The sequence below is a fragment of the Branchiostoma lanceolatum genome, chromosome 4 (genome assembly GCF_035083965.1).
Source record: "Branchiostoma lanceolatum isolate klBraLanc5 chromosome 4, klBraLanc5.hap2, whole genome shotgun sequence".
In the NCBI taxonomy this organism is placed as follows: Eukaryota; Metazoa; Chordata; class Leptocardii; order Amphioxiformes; family Branchiostomatidae; genus Branchiostoma; species Branchiostoma lanceolatum.
The window spans coordinates 28,633,767-28,651,248 of NC_089725.1; the positions used below are offsets into that span (position 1 = coordinate 28,633,767).

The 17,482-nt window shown below is 42.1% G+C and overlaps 1 protein-coding gene across 1 annotated transcript; it reads left to right on the top strand.

Moving 5' to 3' along the window:
• The first annotated feature begins 2,688 nt into the window (after nt 1–2,688).
• Nucleotides 2,689–11,446, top strand: LOC136433877 (sporozoite surface protein 2-like). The gene is made up of 8 exons (XM_066426456.1): nt 2,689–2,756; nt 4,495–4,547; nt 5,968–6,010; nt 6,523–6,557; nt 7,618–8,478; nt 9,270–9,332; nt 10,368–10,424; nt 10,801–11,446. The coding sequence occupies exons 2-8, from the start codon at nt 4,503–4,505 to the stop codon at nt 10,906–10,908; spliced, it is 1,212 nt and encodes a 403-aa protein (XP_066282553.1). The 5' UTR covers nt 2,689–2,756; nt 4,495–4,502; the 3' UTR covers nt 10,909–11,446.
• Nucleotides 11,447–17,482: the final 6,036 nt, after the last annotated feature.

A 17,482-nucleotide genomic window follows, 5' to 3' on the forward strand; every position in this document is an offset into this window, starting at 1 on the left:
CTAAAGCACTAACTCTAGTAACTAAAACACTAACTCTAGTAACTAAAACACTAACTCTAGTAACTAAAACACTAACTCTAGTAACCAAAACACTAACTCTAGTAACTAAAACACTAACTCTAGTAACCAAAACACTAACCCTAGTAACTAAAACACTAACTCTAGTAACTAAAACACTAACTCTAGTAACTAAAACACTAACTCTAGTAACCAAAACACTAACTCTAGTAACTAAAACACTAACTCTAGTAACTAAAACACTAACTCTAGTAACTAAAACACTAACTCTAGTAACTAAAACACTAACTCTAGTAACTAAAACACTAACTCTAGTAACCAAAACACTAACTCTAGTAACTAAAACACTAACTCTAGTAACCAAAACACTAACCCTAGTAACTAAAACACTAACTCTAGTAACTAAAACACTAACTCTAGTAACTAAAACACTAACTCTAGTAACTAAAACACTAACTCTAGTAACTAAAACACTAACTCTAGTAACTAAAACACTAACTCTAGTAACTAAAACACTAACTCTAGTAACTAAAACACTTACTCTAGTAACTAAAACACTAGAAACTAGAATATTAGTCATCCAGGTCAGGAATTAAGGAATAGAATTTAATATTCAGAACTGGATTGAATACATATGAAAACCACACGTTTCGAGGCACCAGATAGGATGACTCGGCACCAGGACAACTCGGCACCAAGACACTTGAAGCTTGACACAAGACACTTCAAAACACTTGAAGCCTTCGAATCAGACTCTGCTGACCATTTGAAAGCGTGGAAATTAGTATGTGAGTTGTCTTGCAAAAGTCAACGATCACATTTGTACAAAGTGAAGATTGGCTCAATGATAGAAAAATCACTTCTCTATATAACGGCACTGAACCTTAATCCGACGCAACCTTAATCCGACACTTTTCAGTACTCCCCTGTAAGTCAAGAGGTAGAATCTGTCCAGAAAAGAGCGGCTAGATTTGTCACAAACTCATATTACACTTATGATAGTATTACTAAACTTGTTTCCGATTTGGGATGGGATACTCTAAAGGATAGAAGAACAGCCAGTAGACTTACAGTTATGGAAAAGGCAAGACACCATAAGATAGCCCTACCGGTCGAAGGTCATCTGTCACCTGCACCGCGCCAATCGCGACACTCAAATCAAAATTCATATAAGAGTCTACCATTTCACAAAGACTGTTATAGATACTCTTACTACCCTCGCACTGTGAGAGACTGGAATTCATTGCCTCAAGAAGTCACGGAGATAGCTGACCCTCCCAAGTTCAAGGAGGCGGTGCTCCTGCACCTCAGAGGACAATAAAAGTGCAGCGCACTCCCCTGGGCGCTTTACCCCAACAAGGGGGGTGTTGCCCAGTATCAAATCAAGACAAGACCTGGCGCTGATATGCAAGATACTTTGATTGCTTCTAAAATACAGTAAGGTAGGCCTTTAAACTGTGCAATGGTTAGGCCCCAAAGGGAACATTTTCTGGTGAGGTCAGGAAAATGTTTAATGTTTTTATCACATAGGGCATGTCGTGGGAGTAAGAGCAGCCTTCACATTTTCATGACGATGGTTGATGACTAGTTCACGGCAATAGACAATTGTGTCAACTGTGATATGGTGTGTCTATTTTACCTCGGTGTAACTGGCTTTTTGTTGACAGAGAGGTTGACAAACAGTATACTTTCATTGTATAGAGCACAATCAAGGATTAACAAATTCACTATTGTATTGCGTTGGATTAATGTTCTACAGTCAAACCTGACCGAGCAACCACCTGTCATCAGAGGACACATTGAAACAGTCCCGTCCATTTTTACAGTTAAGACTCTCTCCCAAGCAACCATCTGTCTTCCCCAACCAGCAACCACGCACTTTCTTGCAGTCCCAAAGGGGCATTCACCCTCCCCTCTACCAGAAACACCATTGTAAAGATACATACAGTAACAGTTGAATAACAGTTAACATCTGTTACTGTATCTTTTTTATGCCATCAGTTAAAACCAGTGAAGCAGAGTGAATACTGTGCAAAGTACGAATTGAACTAGTGGGAATTCTGACATAAAGAAACTGAATGCACTTGTTGTTTTGGCGGAAGTAGGAACAGACAACTACAACAACAAAAAACACATTTGATTGATTGATAAACACAGTTCTGATGGTCAAACGATGGTTGGTTGAAATTTGTTTACTAGCAGCATGGGGATTATAAACAACCAGCCAACTTGTCTGGACCTACCACCTGTCCGCAGCAGCCACTTTTACTCAGGCCCTTGAGTGGCTCTATGCTGCAATGACACAGAGATAAAGTTATTTCAATGGTGGCCAAAAGTTAGTAGTAGATTTGTACACATCACTGAATGGCAGTTATACTTGTTGACCAGCTCAGATCATCAGGACATGACCTGGGATCAGTGGAACAATCCCATAGCCCTACCCTTCAAAACGTAGAAATGCAAAACAAAACCATAAAAATGCAAATGTTTGATGGACATGCAGCCGCTCTCTCATTGGTTAAACTGCTAATAGCCTTGCTATCATTGGTTGAACTACTAATTATGATGGACAGTCAGGATGTACATGTATCCATGGTTATGATCGCGACGAAGTCTCGCGCACGCGCCGTAGATTCTACAGATTACAGTGTCGTCGACGCAGGTACGCAGGTCATTCTGGTTGTACCGAGCGAGTGAACAAAGCAGTGTGAACAAAGGAGTGAACGTGAAAAAAACCGGTAAGACCAATTGTATTTCTATTGTTCTGTGTGTTATAATCTAATCCTGCTTCAGAAAGACATTTTGTTTCCCAAACAAATAGATTTCAAGCTAATCAACAATTTACTTTTGTCTTCTGACCTGCGTCATTACCCTTCCTCCCAGTAATACTCTACTGGCTTTGTTCAAGAAAAAGCAATGATGATACTTTGGCGTGACACAAGAATGAATCGACTTGCCACTTTTCGTTCGAGAGTAGCCAAAGAACAACGAAGCAATGGCTGAAAAGACGCACCAGTTACTTTGCTAGTTCAAGAAGTTGTTGTCGATTTCTGATTTTTTTAGTTAGCTGGCGAAGGAGTACAGTTTGCGACCAGTGGAGCCTAATTTGCGAGGTCGTTTGACAAGCGTCGTCCCGATCCGGCGGGGGTACTCTTTTGAAGTCGCACATTCTCGTCGTGATTATGATATATTTTGTTGGCTGAAGACTTTAAACGGAAGGACAAAGCGTCGATCAACTCAACTGCGTTCCGTTTTTTGTCTCGCAATGTGTACCAGCGTGTATTTCAAATTTCCCGCGTTTTATACAAATGTCGCTAGATAGCGCTTCACTAAGGCGCTGTCTTTGTGTACTGCCAAGTACAAATCTGAGAATAAACCACAGGATAAGTCGGAACTGAAGCGTTAATCATCAATGTTCTTACCCAATAAGAGAAGGATAGAGCGACCAACAAGCCGCCATTATGTGTCAGCTTGGGGGCCAGGAAACAAGTCCCGAATCCTACAAATTATAGTAGGGTTGGTCTGGACCAATCGTAGGGAATTGCTCTGCAGGAAGCGACCTCTGACCTCCGCTCGTGCCACGCTCACCCGGCTCAGCCGGCTTGCCTCCCGTATAATGTTCCGTCGTCCCCGAGCTCTCGAGCTTTCATGAAGCCTTTCAACCTCCCGCACGGCGTTCCCCAACTACCGAGGCACACCATTCTGCCAGAAAACCTACCGGTTCTCGTCCTCGTTTGGCCCGACACGGAGTCAGACAGCAGAGCCGCGGTGTGCAACTGCAGTAGCGTGCTAGCCTGAGTGCCAGCCTTTTTAGCTTCCGTACGCTACCCAAGCTAGCGCACGGAAGCTAAAAAGGCTGGCACTCAGGCTTATAGTAGCGTGCATGGACTCGCCAGAAATATATTTTAGACCAAGGGCCTTGTTTATACAAATCAGTAGCGTCCAAAAACTGTAGTTCTAAAGTCCTACGTATTTTTACTTTCGGGAAGGAGGTTTACCTCCGCCGGGGGTACTGTTTTTGTGTGTTTGCAATTTGAAATCCTCATACTTTTGATGCCTTTGTGTAAATTTTGGTATGCGTATCATGCAATGCAGAGGTAGATGTGGGTAGTATTCATCATAGCTTGTCATTCATCTCTATCCAGTTCAGTGCGACTTCATTGTGGGTAGTATTGAAACATAATTGCAAGTTTGGTCCCCTACGGCCCTAGCGGTATTTTCAGATACTGCAGCAAGACGCTAGCAAGCTCAAACTTAAACTTACACCATGTCCTTGACCATTTCTAACATACGTAAAATGCTTTCTGCCACCCAAGGATCGAGACAAAAAAATGAACAACGGAAAATAGAACAACAGAAATCTTTTCCATTTCCCCAGTCCCCCCACAGATCCAATGGTCACAATGAGGGTTTCTTACTTGGTCAAAGATTTAAGCTTCATTCATTCACATTCAATTCTTGATTCCTTCCTTACAGAACCCGACATGGCCATGAATGTTGCCGCTGCATTCATTTTGAATGAACTTCAGGTAAGTTGACCTTGCTTTGATAACCTTGTATATGGTTCTTTTATTAATTGAAACTACATGTATAAATTTTGTTACAAACATGCATGTGCACTTCTTCCAAACGTCAGATGGAAAATCCACCTGTTAGGATCTAGACATTAAGCTACAGCAAGTAAATTTTATGGATGACATCAGCATTGATTTTTACCTGATGTCAGGAAAAATTGTTCCCCTCAGAGTCTGTAGATGGTCGATATGACAGTGATCATGTGATGTCCTTGACTGTGGTAGCCTTGAGTGTAGTTTCCAACTTTGCTACCACACTAGTGTCACTTTGTGCACCTCTTGAATACCAAAGTAAGACTTGGTGCTGTGATGGTTGTAACCATTTTTGTCAGTGATGGCTGTTACACATTTTTGTCACCTCCATTCTTGATAGAATATCAAATTTATGATCATGTCAATTTTGAGAATTTGGGCATCTTGTCTTTTATCCACCCTGTTTTTTCACTCTCACAGTAGATATATGTAGTTTGTAGAGGATGTCATCCATAGATCTACTTGCTGTGGCTTTAGCTTACAACAAATAAAGAAGGTTCAGGACTTAATACTTATAGTAATTATATTAAATGTCATTTTATGTGCAATTGTGCATGTGCTTTGAATACAGTACTGTTATAGCTCGCTGTGTTTCAAAGGATCACTCAAACGCACCAGATCTCGATGCAGATACTTTATTTCCAATCAATCAATCAATCAGTCAGTCTGTCTGTTGATTGATTGATTCATTAGTCCTGGTCATACCGCAACCTTTACGGCCAACCGCCTGTAGTAGCCAACCATCTTTAGTCGTAGGCCAGATAATGAGATTGAAACACTTCCCTCCAATTTTATCTAACATACTCACTCGTAAGACCCTTTTATCTGGTGTAACAACCCCCAGTCGCCAGCCGTTTTCTTTCAGTCTCTTGATTGGTTGATCAAGTTTAACTTAAGATGACTTTGTCTTCTATCCTAAGAAACTAATGGAACTTGGTTGCACTGTGTACTGTGCCAGAGAGATGACTGTCAGTGTGTATCCTGCAGTAAAAGAAATAAGAACAAATAAGTCCATCTCAATAGATAATCCCTAGCAGGTGTTACATAACAGGTTTACAACAACAAAACACACACTCAAACACACACACACACACACACACACACACACACACACACACACACACACACACACACACACACACACACACACACACACTCAAACACACACACTCACAACACACTCACACACTCAAACACACACACACACACACACACATGCACACACTCACAACACACACACAAACAAACAGTTTTCATGATTCGCAAAATCCAATCAATATCTACCGTTATTGATTGGCAATAATTTTTGATGGTAGCAAATTTTGTTTACAAATATTTGCAGCGCAAGGATGCAGAAAACGTACGACTTCAAAACGAAAACAGAGGTTGGTGTCTTTTACTTGTAACTGTAGCTATAGCTAGTCACTACCACACTTTATATGGCACTGGAAAAATAGTATGAATTGTGGAAATAGACTGAGTAATATGCCAGAGACTCAGTTAGCTGGCCGTAGGAGTCTACATATTAAGATAAGATTAGACACTAACAGAGCTACAGTACATGTACCTTTGCATTGGAATGTACAAAGTAATTATATTGGAATACTAGAGAGTCAAATACAAAATAATACATTTTGTATTAGATCAGCTCATTTTGTTTTTGATTATCATCATAAAGGAACTTGTACTTTATCATTATCAAACAGCTACATGTGTTTGCATAGCGGTGGTGTCCAATTCTCCTTTTTATAGCCCTTGGGCCACACGCCATGCCATCTGATTAAGATGTACTGATGGTATTATCCGAAAAAGTGCTTGATGATCGTTGCTATATATATTTACTGGTGGTAATATTGAATATGACGATAATGAATCATTATGTTTAAATCACTTACAGCGCTTCGTGGCATGTTAAATGCAGCTGCAGTACAGGTAAGAATTTCTCATTTAACTCTATTTCAAACTCTACAGATTCTATTGATCTCATTTACAAAGTCCGACGTTACATTTATTTACCCTTTCATCAGAAAAGGGACTGCACAACTTTTCTGTGATGCGTAGCAAGCTATTTTAACTTAGGCCACAGCAAGTAATTTTTATGGATGACATCAGCGCGCTCATTAATTTTCGCCTGATTTCGAAATAAAAAACAAGAAATTTCATTGCCCTCCGACGGTGGTCAACATGCCAAAAATTGGCAAATATGTCGTAAACCCAGTGTACAATGTAGTTCCTGCCCATGATGGTATAATAACAAGCTGTTTTCTGAATTTGTTCTAGCGAGGACATTATATATCTAATGGGGGGGGGGGGGTCTAGTTAATTGAGCTGTATACACAAGGTGTTTCATGGCATATGAATTCCCAGTGTAGTTGCTTCAGATGACGGTACAACAAGGCCTTTTCCACATTTGTTGTAATTAGTCTATTGAGATGTATACACATCTACAAGGACATGTTTATATTAAATCAAGGTTTTACATTATACTAGTACATGTATATGAAACCTCATTGGTTGAATACAGGAATAAAAGACCTGTTGGTCATGATATCATATTTCGTCGCCTCAATTCTTATTTAACAAGACTTATGATCTCAAAATTTGAAAATATAGGAATCTTGTTTTTTTTGGCCCGCCTTGTTTTTTTTTCGCCCTATCTCATTAATTTTGGAGTCTGCAGAGGATGTCATCCATAAAATTTACTTGCTGTGGCCTTATCGTTAATCGTAGCCAACCCACACAAATTCAAGCAATGTGCTGTAAATCATCTGCAAAGCATAATTAGTCACTCCGTCACTGAGTAGGCAGTGTACTGCGTGCATGTGCACTTTTGTTCAACCATGGGCGATAGGAGCACGTCAGTAGAACGTAAGCATTTAGGTTGTGTTTCAGGTGGCCCGTTATACACTTGCTAGCACCCTGACTACTATGCAACAATTCGATGAACTTGTTCCCTAAACAGTTCACAAGAACAAACCAATTTCCCATTCAGATTTTGACGCTCATGGTGACCGTGGTGGCACACCAGCAGGGCAACCCACCACCCGGCGCCGCCGTCGTCATTGCCGCTGCTGCCGCCGCCGCTGCTAATGCCAACAACAACAACCACAACAACAACAACAACAACAACCACAACAACAACAACCAGCCACCTCCCAACAACAACCAGCCACCTCCCAACAACAACCAGCCACCTCCCAACGTCCCTGTCCAGCCTGTCAATGTCCCTGTCAACCCTGTCCAGCCTGTCAACCCTGTCCAGCCTGTCAACCCTGTCCAGCCTGCCAACCTCCCTGTCAACCCTGTCCAGCCACCTGCCAACGTCCCTGTCAACCCTGTCCAGCCTGCCAACGTCCCTGTCAACCCTGTCAACCCTGTCCAGCCTGCCAACGTCCCTGTCAACCCTGTCAACCCTGTCCAGCCTGCCAACTTCCCTGTCAACCCTGTCCAGCCTGCCAACGTCCCTGTCCAGCCTGCCAACGTCCCTGTCAACCCTGTCAACGTCCCTCTCAACCCTGTCCAGCCTGCCAATGTCCCTGTCAACCCTGTCCAGCCTGTCAACGTCCCTATCCAGCCTGTCAATGTCCCTATCCAGCCTGTCAACGTCCCTGTCAACCCTGTCCAGCCTGCCAACGTCCCTGTCCAGCCTGTCAACGTCCCTATCCAGCCTGTCAACGTCCCTGTCAACCCTGTCCAGCCCCCTCCCAATGTTCCTGTCAACCCTGTGCAGCCCCTGAACGCCCAAGCCCAGCCTGTCCACCCAGCTCATCCACTTGTACACATACCAGCCCAGCCCGCCCTACCCGCCAATCCAGCCCAGCCTCTCCACGCCAACCAGCCCGCTCATCCCCCAGTAAGTATTTTGAGCCCTGCTGTTACTGGGTTTACTACTTTGCATAGACGTCAATGAGATGAAACATTGTCCAGTGCTTCACATAATGGAACTGGCCCCCAGTTTGCCACTGTCTTTATGTAAGATGGAGAGACCTCTGTCCAAAGTTTGCTAGATCACTTAAGTTGGGTCTCTGTAACTCACTTGGTTGCCTGCACTTAGGGATGCATCGCATGACAGGAAACCAAGAAATGCACACAAATTCAGTCCATTTAGATGTAAGCCCCCCCTGTATGAAGTAAATACTCGTTAACGCTGATCCATGATCGGCAGTACGACCTTTAACACTTAGAACTGTATCTTATTGCAGGGTTCTAGCTAGTGTGAAGTACCGTAGAAGGCCATTACGCTATAATTTTGGACCGTTACAATTTTTGTCCAGGCCTGCTACGATTATTTCTAATACAAAGTAATGGCATTTGGACTCTATCAAACCTCTTTGGTCCAACTGTGCCAGATCAAATGAGAAAAACTTTACGGAAAGATGTGCGTTGGCCGGAACATGTATCCCAGGGTGCATGATATGTATATATATGATTTTTTCTTTAGAGTGCAAATATGATTACGAATCTTGTTGTGTGCAGTTCAATACGCTGCAATCTAGCTCGGGCTACAAAGGTGTATTTCATTGTGGAGTATGTATATGATGTACACACTTTGTACCTTGTACAATTGTTCAGCAATACAGTTATTACAGTATTATCATGATGATGATAAACCAGTTCACACGTGTTCATGTTTGTGCCATGCAGCCAGTTGCAGTAATACAGCCTCAGCCCGCCCCTGTTGCCGTACCAATGCAGCCACCACCACCCGTAAGTATTCTACTGTGAATGCAGAAATGTCTATCTGTGGTGGGTTAATGTTCGTGGTTTTTGCTGTGACTGTTTCACCGCAAACTTGAGACCACTGCGAATATAAAACCCCCGCAAACATTTTTATCCAATACTGTTTACAGCATAGATTTCGTATTCAAACCTGATCAGGCGACCACCCGGTACAGGCAACCGCCTCTAGTTAAAAGCCACTTTAAAACAGTCCTGTCTATTTTTACATAGTTAACTCCACCCTGTCCTGAGCAAACATTTTCCCCAGTCCCATGAGCGATTGCTGAATCCAGGTTGGACTGTATGGGACTAAAGCAGTGCCGCAAAGTTAAATGACAATGACAATGAACTTTATTGCATATTCATGCCCAGCATGGGCTAACTGCATTAGGTAACATAAAGTAAAAGAAATGGAATATTTTGATATATTCCATCTAAATCTACAGAGTCTCTTCTCTCTTCTTGAAACATTTGTACACAAAGTCACATAGTTTTCCAATTATTTCGTCGTTTTTAGATGACATGATACATGTGCATAGCTCGTTATTTTTAGGATGCACATATTTTTTGTCTAGTTGTATGGAACTTATAAGGGATCTGCGCATGTCTGCGTATAGTGAGCATTCTAAAATGAAATGCATTTCATCTTCTATACAATCATTGTCACAGAAAGTACACATTCTTTTATTTGGTGGAGTCTGATTGTTAAAACAACCCCCTGCTAGATTGGTATAGTCCTAATAACATACCTCGGCCACATGGTCAAAAGATACCAAAGAAAAAACAAGAAAATATTGCTATACCAAGCAACTACGGGGGACATAACCTAATCTGACTTCTAGGTCTCAGCAAAAACTAACCACATACCATTTCAATAGATTTCAATCTAAACAATCTATGAAGTACTCTTTTATACTGCATTTTTATAATGACACCAACGTTAAGGCACACACTAAACTGCAAAGAAAAGACATTGCGTATTTATGTCTGTGCATGACAATTTGTGTTTGTCTGCCGGTACAGGTACCTGCAAATATGCATCCGGCACTTCGACCGCACGCCCACATTGGCCCTATCAGAGTAAGTACTTTTCATGCTTGACAACATCACGCTTCTCCACACTGTTCGCAATGCTTCGACTGTCTTATCTTAAATAATACACTGAAAATGTGTGCATTGACTGCACATACATGCATGTGCGTGTGTAGGATTGCGTATGTGTATTATAATGTTTTTTATTGGTCACATATTACCCGTGCAATGGCTGAGCCTTCTGTGTGTGTACATGTGTGATATATTTCCCACCTTCCGACCCACTTTGTCCAATTCACACGTAACAAACGACATCCAGTTCTGGCTGTCAGACTATTTCAGCCACAATTGAAGCATTGTTGGTAAAGGTCACGAAGTGTGCCATGGCTGACTAACCTGTTTGCATATTCTTTTTACACAACAGAGGAGGAATATTCGTTTCCACAACGAAAATAACAGAAGAGGAGGCCCCAGACGTTCCATCAGGGGTACTCGTGGTGTCCCACCAACCAGATGTAAGTTGATGTACTGACATTAAAGAATCAGCTGACTTATAATGTTTAAAAAAAAAATTGTACGGATTTCGGTGGCAAATGTGCGACTGGATGTTGACACATCTGCACGCTTTTAGACCGATAAGCTGAGGAGGCTTGGGTGACATCACTCCACCGAAAGGGAAGGTCGTGTTAAGTACCTTTCCCAATCTGTATCTGTATCTATATAGCCGGTTTAACGCCATTCGGCGTAACACACTAGCTTCGCAGGCACGCGGCGCGGCAGCAGCTGGTTATATTACACCGAAAGACCTGTCACGTCTAACCTTTGCATATCTAACTGCATGCATTGTTTAAAGCTATCTAATGAGGATGCTTCCACTGAACTTAGTTGTAACGAGTTCCACTCTATGATCGTTTTAGGAAAATACAAATTTTTAAACACATCAATCCTCGGTTGGAAAGTCTGATACTTAAAGGAATGGCTATTTCTTGTCCTTTTCTGAGCTGGTATGAGATACTTATTAGTTGGTACGTGCACCAGTTTATTAGCCCAAGGGCACAATGTCGGGGCATGGTGAGGGAATAGCCAAAATGGAGGCCCCTGATTGGTCAGGCTGTTCCAAAAGGTATCGGCACCCAGCCAGGACGTTGGAAACTGCAACTTTGCCCTTGAAGTTTGCAGTAAACTGATAACCTATGTAGGAAAATGATGCCAGATAATGAAAATAGACCTATACATGTAACAAATCAGATGGTTATTTTGTCTAAATATTTTTGTTGAAAATGTGCTGCCGCATGCCTGGACCCCACCTTAATATATAGTATTGGTTCTGAGTAGGGCTGTGACCTAAACGTAACATCAGGTACAGGTACAGGTCCAGGTCCGGAACAATTTGACATAATAATGTGTTATTCTGAACTTTTTGAATGATGACAGAAACATCAATAAACTGTTTTACAACTTGTTAGATTATCTTTATTCAAAGAACATAACGGTTTCCTACCGCAAAACTCCCTAACTTCCGGCCCCACCTGAAAGACCTGTCACATATTAGTTATGCTGTCCCAAGATTCTCAAAGACATGTACTCGCCCTGTGAGTAATGGCAAAATGTGCCGCACAGGGATATTGAACTCGGAGATTCTAGGACGAATCTAAAAATGAAGAGGTGAGAGTGGTGTAACAATGGGGTTCAAGCACCACCGACTGACTAGTCTACTTAACTGGTCCGGACCCTTTAGCCATGCGGTACTAGTAAGTGTGTTGGGGCCGGGATCAGGATGCCCGGGTTGGGGGCGGGTTCAAATCCCGGGTCCAGTGAGAGGGGGGCTTCAGACATTTAAGGTTCAGATCAGAAAAAAAAGCTCAACAGAAGTCAGTCGGCATTTATTGTCGGCCAAGCCATTTTTGTCTTTAAAGTCCAAGATCAGGGGGCGTAGCTTATGGTATTCAGCTGGACGAACCAGTTTATTCTCAACGTAGTTCCTTTACAGGCCGATAATGTATACGTAGATATTGGATGGATGTTCGTTATGTTGTCATCGTTACTGTATAAATGTATTGTTATTTGTATATGTTGATAAGAAGTCCAGGAAGAGTAACGTTAGTGATGTGCTTTAGGGCATACCGCTATTGGATTTTCTTCAATAAAGTCAATAACCCCCATGCACATCCCTGAGGGATACCCCATGAATTTAGGGGTTGTTAGACTTAGAGGGTACACAAAAAGAAGATCAGAATTGGGGCCTTAGGAAGGATTGTACCTGGTACATCGAGAGTACGCACAGACACTTCCGGCTGAGCAACACTCAAGCACAAGTCACCAAGAGTTAAATACCTAGAGAGACATTCGACTCGTAAGTGAACCAAGCGCAACCCAGCACCAAGGACAGCAACAACAACAACAACCTAATACAACAATAACAACAACCTAATACAGTACAACTGTATATATAATACAACATTGAGCCTAGCCTGGCTAGGATAGCCAGGTAGACAGCCCGGCTTCTTAAGTTTGAATCATAACCTATACTCGTTGCTACAGCAGATAAAATTCCCGCTGGATCAAAGTTCTGTTATTTGCAGAAATGTAAACACACACACATGTTTCAGGTCTTATTCCTGTGTTATGCTGTTCCATTGGAATCAACATTAAAATACGCAACTTTATGACCAAAAATCTAGAGAAAAAAAGTTTAACTTTCTGTTGGAAGCACACGTATTCGTCATGAAATAAAAAAAGATTCACTCAAATATAACCGTGACAACGATATTTATCGCATTTCAAACTGCAAGTACCCACTATCAGCACGAGGCCGCTGTTGTACCGCCAGCGCCGACCGCAGCACCCCTAGAAAAATGCGTATCGCTCGTATCCTATTGCTCGGATGACGAAACTTTCCTACCCAACCCTGACAGTTATAAACAAGCTTTCATCTCTAATTCTTCTTATATCAGGTCGGGCCGATAAAAGGAAATTTATGATCCACCTAAACACCCAGACTAACACAGGAATGAGACCTTAATTCAGGCTATATCAGTATATAATGCTTATTATGATAGGACTCGGACTGTTACTGAAAAAAATTGAATGAAAATCTGTCAGAGCTATTCTAGTTACAAGAAAAATATCCCACCTCAGGTTTTAAACTTGGCGTATCAAAATTTTTCAGTTCTGAAAAGGAAAGTTTGAGGTTGGAAATTGAATCCGTGCGTGTGAAATCTGTATCTGGCGGCCATCTTGGATTCGATGAAAAAGTAGCACTGCATTCAGCACTCACTACCAGCTTCAGAAGAAAAAAATCTATTTCATATTCAGACATCTTACATCTTGCAAAACCAAAATTTTCTTCTGAAATCAAATTTTTCCACTGTTCTCCACCTGTCAAGAAAAAATTATTCATGACGTACTGCGGCCAGTTGTTTGGCGCGCAACTATGGAACTCTACTAGCGCCAGTGTTCTCTCTAAATGCCGTGTTGGGTATAACAATTGCTTCCGTATTATTATGAATCTGCCACGACGGTGCAGTGCTAGTGGAATGTTTGTACACTTCTTGACCGACACTTTCAAATCTAGGCGAAGGAGGGTATGCCATTCTTTCTTAAATAGATTACGCTTTTCAGAGAACCGTATGATCAGAAGCCTGTTAGTATCTGACGCCTACTACAGGAACTCATATTTCCGTAATGTGTACGGCCTATTGTGCATCTAGTTTTGTTCTAAACCTCTTTGTGTTTGTATGTCATTTGATGTTTGTGTTAAGTCTATAACCCATGTTCCTATGGGTTTTTTTTATACCCGAAATAAATTAAGAAATAAAATCACAAAGTATTATTTTAATGTTGCAAAAAAAGTCTTGCAGTGCAACAGAAGGTAGCACAATAAAAATGGTAACGTTGGGCTACAAACTAGTTGCTAGCTTTAGTCATGTTTGCTGTTTTGATCAGCTGGGGCAACTTTAGGCAAACAGCCATTATTTTTGTTATCTAAAACACGGAAACCCCCCTCTTAAAATATCAGGAGTGGTGTGTTATGAGATTGATGTGATTGTGTAGAGATTGAGCAATCTATTGTTGTTTTATCTAACTGGGATCTTCTCGCTATTATAAATTTGTGATAACAACTCCTCAGAACTTTTCAAACGGTCTTCAATTTGTTCAAAAGAAATTGTGGTAGCGATGTCATAATAATATTAGGACAACAACAATATAATTTTGCCCTCTTTGCCTTTGATACTGTCTAAGGTTTTGATAAAATCAAAGTGACCACCAAAAAGTCACTGGTCGTATTGTATAGGTCAGACTTTTTGGCAACTGATCAGGTGAGGGGGCATTTTCCCCCAATCATGTTAGGATTGACCAATAGGATCAATCGTAGAGAATTTCTCTGAAAGAAGTGACCCTTGACCTCCATTCGTGTGACATCCACTGCCCGGGGGTTGGGCTCGCTTTTCGCTTCACCTTTTGCGCTACCATCAAGTGTTTCAACCTAGCGGGCAGCCTTCTAAGACTACCAAGGCATGCAAACTTGCCTGCTAGCTTGTGGGCCATGTTGGATTACGCAAGAAAAGGCCCCGATATTGTTCGAGCACCTCGCCACGCACGCCGATGAGCATGTATGAACTCGCAATCCAGAAACTTGCTACCTCGGCCATTGGAAACGGTACATTACGCTAGAGTGTCGAGTCTACATATGGTAGAAGATCCTGCAGCTTCAACGAGGCCACCCAGAGAGCCTCCAGTCATCGGGACAAGAGCCCCCCTCCCGACTCTACCAGCACGGCCAAAAGTTCCCACCATCGCTGTTCCAGCGAGTTTTCGGTACACAACAGTCCTCGAGTGGCACTTTCCTTCATAAAATTATAGAGTAGAGTGAGATTAGAGAAAAGTTACGATAACAATCCTGTATAGTTCCCCACCCGTTCCAGCGCGGACTTAGACAGCAGGACGGTGGTGTGCAACTACAGCAACGTGACTCCCGGTACCCCCGGATTCGCAGTTCTAGGCTGGAGCTCCACCCGACCACTGATTCCGGCTGTCTCTGCACTGTTCGTAACCCGTGGCGGCGTCCTGCAGCGAGTTTCTTCACCAGCCTCAGCCTGACCAGCCTGGGACTGCACGCCCGCTCCTGCCTGAGTTTGTGCTACAACTTCCCAGTAGGTTATGACCCCCTGGATTGGCAGTTCTGTGCTAGAGCTCCACCAGACGAATGATGGCCTGACTGTCTCTACACTGTTTGTAACCCGAGGTAGTTTTCCTGCTGCAGCGAGTGTCTTGACACCAGCCTGGGACTGTTTTTATCATGAGCTTCAACATACAAAATATAATTTACTTAATTCACTACACTACCGTACAACTATACAACTACTATTCCCCTACGCGGTTTGGTCTTTCACTACCTTTGTTTTGGCCGTTCGATGTCTTTATGCACTTGTAAGCCTCCATGATACAGAGCTGGGCAGATTAAAGATATCGTTGCCCCAAACCGCGTACGGTATCCTCCTTGTCTCGTATTCATGTATGAAGAGTAATTATGTGCAAGCTAGTCGGGAACTTACCAAATGCAAGCTTATCCGACATTTATCAAGCTAATTTCATAAAATTTAACGTTTTGGAGCCCAACTTTACTTATCTACAATGGAACCACAGATGCCTGCAGTGTTGTATCACTTTCGAATCGCGGTAAATGGAATAACTGTGACGTAAAAAGGGGCAGAGTGTTTGATGCCGCCATTAATTTTATTATTTTAGGTCAGTTTAATCACGAAATAAACTCTCCAAGACCCATGTTTTTTCAGAATTTTTTTATAGCTTTTATTATACCTCATTTGTAAAACAAGCTAGAAGCATCTGATGATTAAGCATGATTGTTCAATAATGTTTTATGAGTCGCCACTACGCAATAACCTTGCATCAAACGTTACATTGTTTATTGCAAAATTGTGTTGGTGGCTGAATAATAGGTTAATTGTCACAAATCCGTTTTTTAGCCAGAAGACCGCTTTTCTAATTTGTTAATCGTAGCCGGCCCGCGGCCTAATTCAAAGTTTAAGCATTGTCAATATATTACTCGTGAAGCATTGCTGATTGTTTCAATTCTAGGTAGAACGTTATTTGTTGTCCTGAATTCAGCGTTATTTAGCGAAATAGCGTTTCAGCGGGTCATGATTTCAATTCAAAATTTTCGTGCTGTACAAGAATGCATGGAGTACCAGGTCTCTTGCCACAAGATCAGGGCTACCAACCGGCGTCTTCAGGGGTATCTCATGTTTTAAATACGTAACAACCTGTTTTCCATTTTGTCGGCGATCCTTTGACATCAACACCGGCTGAATAGTGTAGTGAAGCTCCCGAATGTACGGTGGCCGTTAAGCGTTGTTGGCCAGCCTGAATTTACCGTGAAGCGTTGCCAGGAACACCACCATTTGAAATAGATTATGCTAATCACAGCCATCAAATACTGTAGGACCATCTTGATCCTGATCAAATAGCTTTAGAATCAAAGAACGGTAACCGTTGCAATCAGATGTGAAAAGACTAAGGTGTGACAGGTCGTTCAATTTAATATATCATATGTTACCAACTGCTGCCATGTCGTGTGCCAGTGAAGCTGGTGCGTTACGCTGAATGGCTTTATACCGGCTATACTTATATAGAAGCTGGTATGTTATGCTGAATGGCGGTTATATTGGTTATACAGATACAGCAGCTGGTGTGTCACGCTGAAAGGCGATTATACCGGCTATAAAGATACAGAAGCTGGTGTGCTATGCTGAAGTGTGGTTATACCAGCTATATAGATACAGAAGCTGGTGTGTACTGTTAGTAATACGTGGAATGTCGGTTATACCGGCTATACAGAATCTGTATAGCCGGTATAACCGTGTTTTATGCCAAAGGGGGTCATATCGGCTATACAGATACAGAAGCTGGTGTGTTACGCCGAAGTGCGGCTATACAGAGATACAGAAGCTGGTGTGTTGCGCTGAATGGCGGTTATATTATACTGGCTTTACAGATACAGATCTAGGTATGGGGTGTTTGGTGTGTATTGTTTCTGTTGCCATATAGTACAGGCCAATGATAAAGCAGTGAATTTCATATAATTT

What these genes read in the sequence shown, in the direction of transcription:
- LOC136433877 (XM_066426456.1), top strand. Translation starts at nt 4,503, where the DNA reads ATGGCCATGAATGTTGCCGCTGCATTCATTTTGAATGAACTTCAG. An exon ending in ACTTCAAAACGAAAACAGAG is followed by an intron (nt 6,011 to 6,522) that starts GTTGGTGTCTTT and finishes AATCACTTACAG; the next exon opens with CGCTTCGTGGCATGTTAAAT. An exon ending in CAATGCAGCCACCACCACCC is followed by an intron (nt 9,333 to 10,367) that starts GTAAGTATTCTA and finishes CTGCCGGTACAG; the next exon opens with GTACCTGCAAATATGCATCC.